The sequence below is a fragment of the Teleopsis dalmanni genome, chromosome 2 (assembly GCF_002237135.1).
Source record: "Teleopsis dalmanni isolate 2A chromosome 2, ASM223713v2, whole genome shotgun sequence".
NCBI lineage: Eukaryota > Metazoa > Arthropoda > Insecta > Diptera > Diopsidae > Teleopsis > Teleopsis dalmanni.
Window position 1 is genome coordinate 42,846,909 of NC_051847.1, and position 16,682 is coordinate 42,863,590.

General features: G+C 28.4%; 3 protein-coding genes across 3 annotated transcripts in view; 1 reads left to right on the forward strand and 2 right to left on the reverse strand.

The window, feature by feature from the left end:
- LOC119677656 (ERI1 exoribonuclease 2-like) overlaps positions 1-7,045 on the reverse strand; it is a 327,184-nt gene extending 320,139 nt beyond the window's left edge. The window contains exon 1 of the mRNA XM_038089105.1: positions 6,494-7,045. Within this exon, the coding sequence (XP_037945033.1) occupies positions 6,494-6,516 (23 nt within the window). The 5' untranslated portion in view covers positions 6,517-7,045. The remainder of the gene's footprint in view (positions 1-6,493) is intronic.
- A 1,166-nt stretch (positions 7,046-8,211) lies between these two features.
- LOC119684970 lies at positions 8,212-12,301 on the forward strand. Its single transcript, XM_038099129.1, has 6 exons — positions 8,212-8,353; positions 8,454-8,721; positions 8,796-8,878; positions 9,646-9,792; positions 9,860-10,329; positions 12,077-12,301. The coding sequence occupies exons 1-6, from the start codon at positions 8,260-8,262 to the stop codon at positions 12,227-12,229; spliced, it is 1,215 nt and encodes a 404-aa protein (XP_037955057.1). The 5' UTR covers positions 8,212-8,259; the 3' UTR covers positions 12,230-12,301.
- Positions 12,302-12,310: 9 nt separating this feature from the next.
- On the reverse strand, positions 12,311-14,087 carry LOC119684971. Its single transcript, XM_038099131.1, has 3 exons — positions 13,855-14,087; positions 12,544-12,985; positions 12,311-12,473 (listed from the first exon to the last, which is right to left on the reverse strand). The coding sequence occupies exons 1-3, from the start codon at positions 14,009-14,011 to the stop codon at positions 12,371-12,373; spliced, it is 702 nt and encodes a 233-aa protein (XP_037955059.1). The 5' UTR covers positions 14,012-14,087; the 3' UTR covers positions 12,311-12,370.
- Positions 14,088-16,682: the final 2,595 nt, after the last annotated feature.

Genomic DNA, 16,682 nt, shown 5'->3' on the forward strand with positions numbered 1-16,682 from the left:
CTCTATTCTACCAATGGATCAAGTTTCATTAAACTTGGAAATGATTAAATTCAATCCTTGGATAGTTTTACCACTAATATACACATACTGTTTATATAGCAAGTTTCCTAAAACCTCAGCATTTTCACACACTCCTATACTGTATTCCTGCCATTAATTGTTCAATTGAGTCACTGAACTAATAAATGTGTATTCAATTGAACAACCACTTTATTATTCTACGGATGGAGCAAATTTCCTGAATTTTAAAACAGGTCTGCCCATCCTCTTACTCTCCCTTAACATATATACGCCTTTCATATATATTTTATCTTAATTTCCTTATATCTCTTACAATTATTAACCATCATGATCCCTCCAAAATTATAGACCGGATATACTTTTTACCGATCGATTTCTTTGAGACTAATACCATATTTCCACTTGTCTCATTTAGGCAATTTTGCTTATTAAGATCGATGATGTGGATAAATTTTTAGCTTTCAGTGGTTCCCAACCTTTTTTGACCAAAGACCACTATGATATTTATGTTTTTAATAAAGACCACAAGGTTTAAGAATAAGAATTCAGCTATCCAACGTTTATGAATAAAAATATTACCCATGGAGTAATATTTAAATATTACTGTTATAATAAAGTACGGTTCTAATCCGGAAAATACTTTTCTGAATTTTTATATTCAACAACTTATATGCATACGAGTATGTATATTAATGCAATCATCTAAATTACTATAACTCGACATTTTTTAATCTACATATATTGTAAATTATAAATGTATTAAAATTATAGTCAATGTCAGATGTCAAGATTTCTTCTGTTTGGATACACTGTAATTGCTTTAAAATTTATAATTATTTTCAAATCGTAGAATGAAACGCAGTGCCCGCCGGTGGAAAAGTTTAGAAATTCGCGTAAAAAGCCTGCCCAGCCACTGTACATACAATGTACATGTACATGCCAATGTAAAAGTACAATGACATTAAGTGCAACTGTTGTTGCTACTATTTTTATTTTATTGTTATTGTTATTATTATTGTTTATGGTTACTTCATTTGCTTGCTTTTGCAGCTGCTAATAATGTAATTAACATTGCAAACACAATTATTACGAGTCTCGTGCTCTGTCGTCAAAGCACGAAACACAAAACACAAAACATACAAAAACACAGCACTCTTATAATGCAAACTGCCTCAAGCGTCGCAGCACATTTTCGTATTAATATTCCCCATAAATAAACAAACGTAATAAACGATTTTAAATAAATAAAAAAAAAAAGAAAGAAAAAAAACTAAATAAATAATTGAAAAAATATAAATAAATACAAAAACACAATTATTACAGCAGATAAAATAATAACAAATAAAAGTAAGTCGAATTCAACCATTCAAGCTGTACGTACACTCACTATACACTGCAACACATATAGTACCAAATATATGCAGTAAAATTGTTGAGAAGCGCCATGTAAACATCTTTTTATGAGTACTTCGTTAGTTCACATTAACAGATAATTAAATGTTAATATTAATTTATTATTTGTTTATACGTGAGTATCATAAATTTTAGAGTATTTTCAACAAACGCTATAGCAATTAAAAATCAATTGACAAAAAATTTTAATAGTTTAAAATAATTGAATAGCTTGCACTTGTTAAATTTGAACTAAAGAAACAACCTATTCACACTAACTAAATGAGTTCAGGCTCAGGCTTGCATTCGATATTTTTCGCCTTAAATCAATTGATTTATTTATAATGAGCTGATTGTTTGACAAATTATGCTAATAAGCGGGCTCAATGACCAAATCTTTGTATTAATTTTAATTAATATAATTAATGTAAAAAGTGAACAACAATAAAACATAATTGCAAGATTGATACTATGGAAATCTATTAACTAATAAGCATGGTGGATATCCCAAGCAAAATACTTGAAAAAAATAATCTTATTAAAAATTTTTAAAACTAAGTTTCTTATGATCGGATTTGTAGTAACAAAATGACACTTAACATACATATTACTTTGGACAGAAGAGAAAGCATTTAACAACACTTTAACCGACAAACCAACCAACCACAAAATTCGATATCTCAAAACTAAGCTATATCGGCATATAGTGTAGTGGTAAACGTTTTTCAAAATAGACTTGAATAGGTTTTTAACTAAGTCGGAAAATTTTAAGCAATTCAGATTTTCATAATTCATTGACATTATGCTTTTCAGAGCAGACAGCGCACAAGCAAAATATTTTTTTATTCTTGCATTATATATTTTCTAGAAGTATCTACAGATATTTCTCACGCTTTCCTAGAGGTTGGAAATAGGTGCAAATAACACTTTTATAGGTCCCAAAAGATTCAGTGGAATTTAAAAATATTTTTAACAACAACTGGATTGCTGTTGAATCTCTTGTAATGCATGTCTATCTGTACTCGAGGGGGAGAGTTAGACCTGTTGTCTAACACTCTTTAATTTTCTCATTCATATTTCTTCTATAGTGAACATAGTAGAAATAGTTAGACTTACAAGGTCTGAGTATTTATACAGAAAGAATTCAGTTGTTTCCTTTTTGTCTTTCTCCTTGCAGCTCCTACATTTTTGGTTAAAAGGGAAGAGGAATGGGTGCTAACTGCCTAGTGGACTGTTAGGATTATCATGAGTTTAACCACTTCCATGCTGGCTCTGTACAGTAGTATTTTTCTACTCAATCTAAAGCGTAAGCACACAATATTTAATTTTCATTATATATAGCACACAATAATTTGGTACATAGCATGTGACAAAGTTAAAGTGCCAAAACATATTTAGCTGTAGGGTGCCCATTAATACAAATTCATGTTTAGTCACAATTTCATAAGAGAGCAAAAATAGTTAATAGTTCCTCAAATAAAACTCGTTCAATTGAAGGGGGTAAGTGTAAGAGTTAAGACGTAATAGTTGTTTGTTTTCTTTTCCCACAAAAACACAACAAAAAAAAAAAAACAAGAAGAGTTGATTGGCAATTAATTATTATTGCGGGTTATTACTGTAACCGGTAGGGATATAAATAAACAAACAGTAGTAATACTTAAAAAAATTGTTTTCATTAGTGGGCCAGGCCAGGCCAGGCCAGTTTAGTTAATAGATTGCGGGGCGCAATTTACAAATAATTTAGTTAATTGAATAAAAAGGTTATTAGCAAACAAAGTATTGTGCATTAAGTGTAAAATAAGTGTATGCATATTATTTTAAAATGACAAAAATAAAAAAATTAATTTTCCATAAAACAATTTCGTAATTAAATTCATCAATTATATATTCAAAGTAACACAGATAGTGTATTCCTTAGAGATATTTTTAGAAAAGCGAAATAAAAGGTATTGGTTTCATGTAAATTACAAATATTTAACGTTTCAGATATATAATTTTTTCCAATCGTTAGATTATCTATTTGTTTGTGTATATGAGTTTAGTTTTTATATAATATATATTTTAAATAAAAGTTACTGGGTTACGGATATAAACAAAAACTGAAAGAAATTCAGTTTATTCAGTAATCTGAATATATTAAAACGTGTGAATTACATATAACATAACATAATAAATTAATATTTAATTTTTTTATACAATTATAAATATATAAATTATATAAATATATATAAACATAAACATATATTTATATCGATAAATATGTGCATATATAATTCATTTTAATTCACCATAAACTTAAATTCCAGAATAGCTTATATTTATTGTAGGTAAATTCTTTACAGACCGGTCTAGACTCAAGTAGGAAAAAAGTAAGAATTATGAAAAGCGGATATGAGGTTGCATCTACTCCTTTCTTTCGCTTAAAAACCGAGGACTTAGAATATATGCAATCAATAAAATACTTTGTAAGTAACATATAATAAAAGCAGCGCAAAGTTAGGCGGTAGTAACCAGAATCAGTAAGGCTAGAGGTGTTTTTTGACACAATATATATTAATAATATTAATACATATTTAAGAAATTAAACTGCTGCCATTTATGTATTAATTTTCATAAAACTTAGTATATTTCAAGGTAACACAAAGACAGTTCTAGACAATCTAAAATTCGCTATTATAAACCAATGTCTATTAAAAATTTTGCGCAATTGGTGGGCTAATCAATCTGTGAACTTACACATGTCGAATCAGAGCAACCAGCGCCATGTCAAAAGTCGTTAATGTCTATCATGACCAGATTGCACGAATTACTTTTCGAATCGAGTCCGATGCAAACGTATTCTCTAGATTTGGCCCCCTTGTGATTACTACTTGATCTTAAAAAAATGTTTCAGTCGATATTGAGGGATGTTAAAGAGGTAAAAATGAATCATTCTATAAGACAGGTATCGAAACATTAGCCAACTGCTAAAGTGATTGTATTATTTTTGAAGGAGACTTTCGTCTCTTGAAAAGTCTCAAAAAGTCTCTTGAAAGAGTCTCTTGAAAGAGACTTTTTGAAGGAGAGAGTCGACTGTAAAGTTGGATTTTGCACAAAAGTGGTTGTTTTATTGTTACCCTATGGATACATTTTATCTTTAAAAAAATATTTTATTAATAGTGTAAATATTTTTTAATAAGTAATTGACTTTGAGGTGCTATGTTTTTCTTTAAAAAGGAAGGTATTTATTGTTCACACTTTTGATATTTATATATCATATCTTATCTACTCTAAAAACAAATAGTAGATCACTTACATTGGGAAGTGTAAAAATATGTAAATAATAAATAGCTACACTATTCACAACAAAAATATTAATTATCATTTTATTTAATTTATTTGAAGTTTTAATTTTTGATGTGAGTTTTGATGTAAAATCGCGCAACAGCCGGTACTGCGACCAGAAGAAGGCTATTGTACCAATTTCACTATTGATTACACAAACCCCTTTAAAGCTTTGTAAACAAAATCCAGAACTAAATCTAGAACAGAAACTCTTAATCTGTTCTGGTGATAGAAATTCCATATAAAACAAGTTTCTTCTGTGCGTTATTAAAGCTAGATATCAATATTTATATATATATATATATATATATACATATGTTAAATAAAAAAATATATGTTAAACTGTTTAATGCACCGCTCAAAAGTCAAACATTTGCAACATAATACCATGGGTAAATGATAACCGCAAAGAGCTACCGCAATGGCATTCATAGCTCCACAAACTACATGGCTTTACAATGTTCAATCTGGCCAACTTTTGTGTTCGTCTATATAGACAACATGTTTGTTTATATATGCAAACCGCGTTCAGTTAATGAGTGTGGTGTTAATCTACACGAGGTCTAATTATTGCAACTATGGTTTTTCTGTATGCAGAACTGTGCTGTAAAATTTTAACAGGACATTAACATTTTTATCGTACAAATGATCAGTGACTGTTAAACTACATTTAACATTTTCTAAAAAAAACTTTTAAAGGAGTTGTTAATGTTAAATATCTCCTAAAAGATTAACATAATTGAAATAATTAAATTAAATAATTAAATAATAATTAATTTAATTATATATATTGAATTGTTATGTTTTTGAATTGTTTTGTTTTTTTGAGGGGTTTTTTACGGTTGTAAATTATTTTCAACATTGTAATTTACTTTTTTCAATATAAAATTCATGCTATTTTTAACCAATTTAATTTTATTTTATGTATCTTGTTTAATTAGCATATCACTTTTATATAATTCAATTTATTTTTTTCTTAAATTAATCGCAACAGGGCAGGTTTTTTTTTATATTATATAAACAAAATAATATCTCATATGTAGACGAAGCTACTTTATCTGGTATTTACCATTTGATATGAACAAAAAACTAGTGTCATATTTAAAAGACACCAATTAAGAAATATTTAAGAAAATATATATTTTATTTCATTTCAAAAAATTATATACATTTAATAATTGCATATTATTAAACTTTTATGATTTTTATATATTATTTATTTTTTTATTTTATTTATTTACTTTATTAATTATTTTTTATTCAATTTATTTATTCAATTTAATAAGAAGCAATCCCAACAAAATCCTTAACTTATATAATTTTTATAAAATTATGTTAAATAACAGAAGAGTGACTGCTTGAGCAGTCAGTCCTCCTTGCACTTGAGAACACATTCGAATGGCAGCCAACAAAGGGTAAAACGTGTAGCAGCATTAAGGAAAAAAATAAGTACGGTTAAGCCTTTGTTTGCTGATTTCAAAATTGCAAAAACAACACAACAACAACAGAATAATGCGCATTGTTGCAAGTATGTTATATGCGCCTGCACTGCAGTGATGTCTAAACTGTTTTTTATTTTTTTTGTATTTTTTCATTTAACATTTATACGTATTTATATGGGAAATTATTATTTTATTTTATTTTGTATTGATGTTCATAATTTATTCCATATTTAAGCATTTCAACTGCAGTCCATGGCGCGGCATGTACAACAACAAAATGCTTAGGTATATGAGGTGAAGTAGGAAATATTTACCTTGCCAGTCTTGTAAGAGCCATATTCGCTTTAATTTCTGTTATGCTGGGATATCAATAGAAATCCATAAAATTTCTTACAGAAATGGTAGTTTTCGTTTTCTTCTATTTGAAAATTTTTCCTTTTTGACGAATATTCCTTTGGCAGTGTGTTAACAATTTAACATTTGTTAATACCGATTTCTTTGTTTACTTTTATGCTAAATTTTTAAAAACCATGCTATGTTTTCATTTGTTTGTTTACATCTTTTAATTCGTGATATTTTTTGTTTAATTTGTTTAAAAAAGCTACTTGATTTAAAAAATTTTGTCATACGTATAAAAATATTTCAATTTTTTTTTGTTTGTACAAAAATATAGTAATTTAATAAACAAGTCGGTTTGCTTTCTTTTATTTATTTTTTAATTTAAACAAAAACAAATACAGCGGCGCAACCGTGAAAAAGACAGCAACGACAACCCAAGACGAAGTCACAAAACGCACTAACTTCTGTTTGCTGCTGTTGGTTGCGGATGAAGGAATTTTTAAAGATTGCCGACAGCGTAGCCAGATCGTTCAAAAATAAATAGTAATGTGTATTACACAAATAATACACACAATAATTCAAAAAATGTGATATGTTATGGTACACTTAAAATATATATTGTCAATTCAGTTTTTTATATTAAAAACATATATGAAATGCATATATAATTAAGACAGATGAATACTTTAACAGTTTAATACTGTATTCACATGATTAGCATAATATTTTAATATCAGATGTTATTTCGATTTATTTATTATTAATTTCGATTGTAAATCAACTTGGAATAAAATAAAATGAAAAAATTTAGAAAAACATTTATGTAAAAATGTTGACATTTGATATTAAGATTAAATCCTAATACTGTATTTTAATATCAGAGGCACTTAAGGTCTATTTTAACTCTTAAAATAAATCAAAGGATTTTATATATATGTATGTTTATTATAAATGTTTCATGACTGTTTTTAAATAATTAAAGTTATCCGAAATCATCCAAAAGAGTTATATATTTTAATCTATTCCAGTTAAGGTCAGACTACAGAGTTCAATAGCCTAAACATTTAGCAAGCAACATTCATTAAGTTAGAAAGCAAAGAGATGAGCAATGCAATGGAATTATATATGTCTGTTAGATAACTACGAGTATCAATAAATTTTTTTCAAACGGTCGATTTAATTCCAGTAGTTACGATATAATTCAGATGAAATAATTAATGCTGACAAAAAAAAATTGAAAGGTTGTTGGATATATAATAGTGCTGTTCAAGTAGCACAGAGGCGTCATATTGATACGATGTGAATTAAAAATCTAAAACTTACTAGCATATATATAATTTCTTTTAAGATCTATATGTATAGGATATTCATCGCGATTATTAGTTTCGTAAAAGTATTAATTTACTTTTTTCACCTTGTTTTTTCTCTCCTTTATTCATTTATTAACCACTTTCTAAAACATCTCGATTTTTCTCTAACAACTTTCTGCAAAACTTATATGAATATATCAAATATATTTCAGTCCCTTATTTCTCGATCCCTCATTCATCCTTCATACCACCGTCGATTAGCATATAGGTATGTAAAAAAAACCTATTGTTTGATTTTATTGTCATTTTGTTTAAAATAAATTCTCTTTTTATAAACATATATATAAAATAATTTATATATAGTTAAGTATATATATATTTCGTGCGAATAAAATTTTAGTTTCTCCGCAAAAAATTAATTATTTGAAATTATGTGGGACCAATTGGAACGATACAAAAATCATTTCATTCAGCACGACGATTTAAATATCACCGCTGGCACCATTAATGAATTGGTCCACAATGGTAGGATTCAGGGTTTCGGTTTACCTTTTTTATATTTTACATTTTTTATCAAGAGAAAAGTTTGAGTGGTTTTTTTTTGTATATTAATTTATATTTTAAGAATTTACCACAATACGAAGAAAACGCGAGTTAGTCTCCACTAAGAAGAAACCATGGTGCGAGTACCCAAAAACTGACTGTCGCAACTCGAACTATTTCGATGATCGGACACAATTGGCCTATGGTTGGTTTGCTCTACCAAAACTTTTGGTTGAGATGAATCACGACGACTTGAAGATACGTTGGCAAGCCACGAACTCATTTTCTGAATTTGTGTTGAATCCAATAAATGCCGAAACAGCCATTCATGAAATGGATATAATGCGCAGGTAGCTATATCCTGGTATATTATATCATTATCTTAATTTTATAACTTATTATATATTGTGTATGAAACATATAGATTGCAAAATGCTTTAAATCGTGTCAGAAGATCAGATCATGAATATGCAAAGAGAATTGAAACAAAGATTTTGGTGTCCTTAGGTGTATATCGTTGTATCTGTATTTCATAATTTAAAATTTTTTTGCATAATACTGTGATCAAAAAATAAGGTAAAATATCGAAATAAGGTGATATATTTGGTTCACCTTAGGCACGGTATTAACTTGATTGGTTCCAGAACATATGTATAGATCCAAGTGTCTTCTCCATTTAATGTGCATTTAATCGTGTCTTGGAACCAAACGAGATTTCACAGTTTTCAGACACAAAACATCTTTCAAAATGCTCTGGATTAATTTAAATGAAATACTATCAGTACCAGCCTGTCTCTTATTATGGCAACCTGGATGGACAATTGCTTGTGGATTTTTACCTTTTTTGAATTGTGTCTGCCAATTGTAACATATTTTTTGTGATACAGCCTAGTCCCCGAAGTCCTTCTACAACATTTTTAAAGTTTCTCCAACAAAAATTTTATTACACGAACAAAAGTTGATGTGGAATTTTTCTACAAGAAAATCAGATACTGTCAGGATCGCTGAATTAACTTTGGGTGTTCACAAACCACATGCTTAACTATTGAACAAATGTAGATATTGACATAAAATCTGATATAGATGTCAGTGACGGTACTACTGACCAGAAAAAAAAATTGCTGGACTTGAAAAGTCAGCAAAGGTATATGATATGAAAAATATCATCTTGTTTTTTGATCACTGGTATTTCTAACAGTCTTGTATCTTTAAGTTCTATAACTAAAATAATAAAGTTTATTTAATATAATTAAATAATTAATCAATCTTTATAGAAGTTCTCACACGCTACATAGCAGGTGCTGGATTTCTAGTCAGACGACCTATGCTATTAAATGAAATCTATGATATACTATTAAATGAGGAGCCCAACTTCAATTTAGTGGCAAGCATTGTGCGAAACATCACAGAAAAAGCCGTTGGTAACATAAAAATTTATATTTAAATTTTTTAATGTCATCAATAAAAAAAATCTTTAATCCATTTTAGTGCTTCTGTATGTGTTAGCGGAGACTGATGTTTTTGATAAGGTAACAAAAATTTTTCTTAACGATCGTTGCAAAAATTGGTATCCTAGTGCATTGTGGATGCATCTATCGCATTTTCTTGAAATTATTCCAGAGAAAGCATTGGAAAATGGTTTCTTTGATTTACTATATGAACGGGTCTTGGCGCAACATGCTCACTTCCATCGTCAGGATGTGAAATGTTTTGCCCTATTATTGCGTTGCGGGGAAGGTCAACGGCTATTTGATGAACACGATGGAATAAAAATGGTATATAATTTGATCAAATATGAAAAATTACCTCATTCCGAATATAGTGTTATGTGTCTGATGAATGGTTTATTAAGCAAACGTGCTATGTGGCGGGTTCGGGAATTCACAGACTTACCATCTATTTTAACTGAACGTGCAAAGGATACCTGCAATGAACGTTTGCAACTTTACTGTTTGCGGGTAATTATTTATTATTTATTATTTTTTAAATCTTAAATCTTTTAGAATAAAATTAATGTTTCCATTGAAGTAGGCATAACAGATCTACAGGTCAAGGTATTATATCCCTTTAATAATGATGATAATAATGCTTCCAGCTTGCAACACAAAAAATTTATTAAGGATATAGTTCATAGTATATTATAGATATTATATTGGATATTATAGTTTAATATATATTATAGAAGATAGTAGATATAGTACATATAGTAGATCAATGTATTATATATTATTGTATTGTGTCCTAATATCAATGTAATATAATATATATATATATAATATATATAATATGATATAATACATGATATATATATATATAGTATAATATATATATATAATATGATGTAATATATAATATATATATATATGTAATATAGGTAGTATTGCTTATTAAGGCTGTTAATAAGAATAATATACCATACAAAGAGCATCCATATAAATGATCTCAAAGCTATAAATTCGAACTTATTTGTAGTTAATTCTTCCATTATTCTAAAAATCTTCTATAACTGAGTCACGAGTCACGCATTGTGTCCTAAGGCACAAGAAAGCTGTAATTGCTGGCACCAATAATCGTTGATACTCACTGTACTCTGGCTACTTTGGCTACAGTAGCCGGCAACTGTTGCTCAATAATGTGTAGTAGTAGTTCATTTTTTATATTTAAATTAAATATTTAATATTTCTAGCTACAGCTGTCACTAGCTTTTGTACCAAACGCACGATTACTCTGCAGAAGCTGGTTGTATATGTTAGATATGGCAAAAACGAATTTAAGAAAGTGCACTTCTTAATTTCCAAAGTGTGCCATAACTGCTGCTCATACTTACTTAGTTACTCATGTCCTTCTCTCCTAGTGGAGCATAGGGCCTCAAAAACCTCATGAACTGCAGTTCTACATACATATATCCATTTGAGTCCAATTGTTCTTTGACCGAAGTTGACTACAATTAAAGTCTTACTCTTCCTTAATCCACTCTTCTTCTCAAAAAATAACCCTCTCTTTCACATTTCTTTTACTCAACTTTTCCTAACCCATAATTTCATATTGCCATTCCTTTCATGTTATCTGCCATATATATCTTCATTGATTATTATAACCAAAACAGCATTAAGCTGAAATCGTCGGATAAGTAATCCACAAAATCGGACTGCAGTTTGAGGGATAAGCTATTGTAATACGTGATTGTATCGTGCGTTTGACACTATTCCTGCTTTTCTATCTTTATGGGTTTGCTAGTTGTTAGGGTTGCCAATTGCTAACTTTGTTTTAGGAACTAATTGTTTTTATTAAAATAACCATAATATTCTATAATTAATATGATTAGCGATTGTTTCTTCCAACACATTAAATTAATTTTATTAAACATTTTTTATTCAACTTAAGAGGAATCAGAAACAGATGAAAGATAACATTAGACAGAAAGCTATAGAGGAGAATTTATTTCGATAAAAATTTTAAAACCTAAAATTATGAAAGTAAATCCGACTGCTTTCGTATAAGCAACCTAGCTCCCATAATCTCCATATTCAATTATTTATGAAAATATCAATTTTCAAATTTAAGCGATTGAGATGTAGGTATCACTGAAATGTATATTTCCTAGAAGAGATTCAAAAATTTTAAAAATATTATATAGAGATAAACAAAAATATATTTATATATTAAAACATAGATATTTAATACATAATACTAATTTTCTTCCAGATTATTCGTCTATTGGGAGATATGCCTTGTATGAAACGATATATCCGCTTGAACTGTGAAAAAAGCATCAAAGACATGATCTGTCTAAATAAAACCAATGAATGTCTCAGGGACAATATGTTAAAATGGCTTAATACTGAAATATATAACTGAGAAAGTCAAATCCCTAAATTTAACAACCTGAAATTTATTTCTAATTAAAATTAGTGAAAATGTATTAATAAACTGTTATTGTTCTGTGAGTTCAAATTTATTTTTTAAAAACAAAAATATATTTAAAATACTGTATATAGTTTAGTTATTGTAGAAGAAGTCACGTTTTATGTGGTCTTCAAGAGCATAACCGTAAATACCATCGTCATTTGAATTGAGGTTTGAATCAAAAATGGGAGTATGCCTGTGGGTTTAAGAGAGAAAGAGAGAAAGAAGTGATATTTTATTATATTTTTAAAATTAAGTACACTTACTCAGTGTTACTCATGTCGTGATGGATTCTGTCATAGATTTTGTTGATTCTTAGGTTGTCAGCATATTTATCAAAGTTGTCACAGAAAGCCTTTATGAATGGACTAACAGGCGCATTTGGTGTTTTCCAATAGTTAGTAAGGCGTTCTTCTGGTTCGAGTGCGAATAAAGTAATGGTTTGGCCTACATAGAGAATTTTTGAAGTACTTTCATTCTCTGATGGTATATAATGTTTGTACTTCTCGATAACGTTTTGATTTGTTTGTATCAGAAACAGACGTTGTTTTCTTAGTAGCGTTTTATTTTGTTGTATATGCGTTAATAGCTGTTGATTTATATAGACTGTTTTATTATCTGACGTTTTGATGAGATGTTTGTAAGGGTTTTGATTATCCAACACAATGATGACAATGTACTTAAATAGAGTAAAATTTGCCGTTGCAACTGAAATTTAGAAGTGAGAATTAATTAACATTTAAATAAAAATAAACTTTAGTATGAGTATGCGAAAGGACATATATATATGTTTATTCACTATCAAGTTACCTACAAAGGGGCAGGCTTAATATTTATAGTATTAGAACAATTCCAAAGTTTAGGACGAGGTAATTTCTTTTTATCCATTCAGAAAGAAATGCAGATAAAAGGAGACCTATACCACCGATCTAAATGGATCCACTTAAACTCATCGTGTTACTGTATAAGCGAAAACTCATAGGTTTAAAATCACTTGGAAACTTTGACAAAGCTTTAAATGGCAATTAATGGGAAGTCTTGCGGTTGGTCAAGATTTTTAAAAAAGGAAGCTCTGGAATAATAAGGGGGAATCTAGCATCTGCGGGGCAAGCACAAAGCAGATAAGAGGCATTTTCATCTTCCTTTCGACAACTGCAAACTTGCTAGTATGGCTCCCTAATCTGATATGATCAAGTTATACCGGTATAATCTATCAGGGCTATGAAAATCGAAGTCGCTTTCAGGGACTTTCAACCTAAAACGATTTAAGGATTGTATAGAAGTAAGTAAAAAATACTTACATCCTCTTAAATAAATTTTTTTTAGGTGCCTATGTATGTATGGGGGCTACCCTTTCTGTTTGCAGCTCTCTTCTTCGTGAACCTAAATGATACATTTTTTATTCAAGTATTATATAGTTCTCTTTCTAACATTAACATTAAATTTAACTCTAAGTAGTTTCTCAGAAATAAGCTTTTAATAATTTTTGTGTGGATTCTTGGGAAAAACGTTATCAAATTTAAAAATAAAAAAGTATGAGAAGTCTGACTTTTATTAATATTATTTTTTTTACTTACTCTCATCAGCGGCGGCTTTGAATTCTGCATATGTTAAATTTTTATGCTCCTTAACAAAACAATTGTACTTTGTAAACGTTCTTGTAAGATAATTTATATCGTTTTGATTATTTTTAATATAATTGAATATAAATACATTATGTCTTGCGTTACTCATTTTAATTTCACAAATGTAAACAAAAAATAAATACAATCTTCCCGAAATCCGCTAAAAACCAACACCTCCTAACGCCTCAAACGTTTTCGAACTACTGATCGCATGCAAAATGTCACTCAGCCGTCAATGTTGATAGTAACAAAAAGCTTTAGATTTAAAGCTTTAAGCTTTTACAATATTATAGCAGCCGAATACAGGTAATTCCCTTTCTTTATGTTCAGCAAAAATAATAAATGCTTTATTTATTATTTTTGTTTATGTTCAGTTAACATACTAAGAACTGTAAAAAGACAGACGCTACTTATGAAGTTCGTACCTTTGAGTTTTAAAGGAGGATAGGAGTTTAATGCATCTTCTAGCAGTACTTTATATTTTGTACCTTAGATATTATATTTTGGTACGTCCATGTTATCCATAAATAAATATTTTGTAATATTATTGTAATTGCCTTTAATTGCCTGCCTTTCTCTTATCTATATGTGACACTGCAATACACTTATCGAAGATAAGAGAGCTTCGATATTAGATAATGCTTGATGCTCATTTATATATATTTTTAGTGCACTAATGCACAATTTTCTTTTATAAAAATTATATGGGCATTAAAGCATGCTGTTATGTGAGTCAGCACTACGCTAAAATTGAGCTTATTAATAAAGCACATATACACAATAGCAAGTCTGCTAATAATTGTATACATATCAAAGACTAAACATGGCCTTTGTACAAACAATCTGGAGAAACTTTTTTTCCAACCAATCATTAAGTAAACCATAACTATTCTAGTTAAAACATATAGAGAGAAAGTTTAAGGTGAAAGTTTAAGGTTTCAAGGAAGTTGACAAATTTGAAAGATATATTATCATGAGAATTCTAAAATTGCACATCTTTATGTTGATATATAAATTATTGGTAAAAACTGGTGTAAAAGACAACCTTTATATGTTTTAAATCGAATGCCCCTGTCAGCTGTATTCAGCCAATTTTTGTTACTTTCAGTTATTGACTGTCCTTTCCAAGTAAAAGTACAACAAGATCTGCAAGCAATACTTTCACTTCAATCAGTTTTGCGTACCGTAACTAAGTACGATGAATAATCCTTACCAAATCTCCTTTCTTAAGTGTTACTCTCTACAGACCTGGCAGAGTTTGTGACTTTGGAAAAATATTCGACATCAGGCCACAGACAATTAAGAGTTATAAGGTAAACAGATCATATTTCTTGAGAAATTTCCGTTACACAATATAATAAAATTTTTATAGTTTGTAACCATATATAAACTATGATAAATTCTATATGATAAACTATGATAAAATTTTTATTATAAAGTTCAAAGATTTTGCACTATAATCTACAGTTTATTCCCCGATTCAGAATAATTATTTTAAGCCAATTTCCTTGATAAGTCTTGGCATTAAACCCATTTTACCGAGTCTTATTTCTTCGTTTGACATAGGAAGATATAACACGTATGTTGTAAGTATATTCAAGCCCATATAAGACGCTAAATATTGTTGGAGAATTAAATACTTGGTATCCATAGACGTATACTCGCGGAAAAAAAGAAAGAATTTTAAAACGAAATGTGTTTTGGAACTTTAATCTTCGTTGAAATTATATAAAGTTATGCTTTTTAGAAAAGAATAATCTGAAAAATTTTTTGGGATGTAACATTTTAAAGCATATTGTGATTTATTACATCAGTTTATAGTTTTCCAGTTTTCCACTTAGTTCCAAAATAATTATGATCTATATACAGTGGTTATGATCTTCTGGAAAAAAAAAACTCTGAATCATTTTTTGGGATATGAATTTTTAAAAGTATAGATTGATCTACAATATTTTTGGAAATCCTAAATTTTTAAGGATTGTTTAAACTGTTAGATCAGTTCTCATTAAGACTAAATATGGTTATGATCTAATTCAAAAGAAACTGCAGTTTTTTTTCGGATTGATATACTATTCATAATGCTTCTATTTTTAGAAGTTTAGTAAGACGTAAATACTCTTTGAAGCAGTAATAATTAATAATTATTTTTTCATAATTTTGAAATTTATTCTTGACAGTTCAATGACTTTGTTCTTATACCTTATATTGGGATAAGTTCATAATCAGATTTTAATTCCTTAGAAACAATAGTTTAACTACTGAACAATTCATTATTAATATTATTTAATATTATTTAAGAGTGACATCCGGTATGAATATTTAAAACATATTACAGATAAACTCAGGGTTCTTTTTATTAATAATTATTTTCCATACGTAACTTTAGCCAAGTCGACATTAAAGACTAAGAATCATTAGTAAAAAAAAAATATTATACTATATCTCTTTTTTTCGTACGAACATATCCATCTGTTTAAAACAAACATATAAGTTTATAGTGTTTATAATATAAAACAAATAAATTTGTATTTATTTATTTATTAAAAATAAATTGATAATTAATAAAAAATTAATTTATTGAAATTATTAAATTAGAGCGACTAAATAAGCGTTATTGCTTGACATACCAACATGGGTTATCATTATCGTTGATTATTTCTTCTGAAAACGTAATTTACGACTCAACCCAATAAAATTTGTATTTAATGGAATAAAATCATTAATTAGCAAAAGCTTACGTTTTATGCAAACTTTAAGCACAGACAAATAATATAATTTTA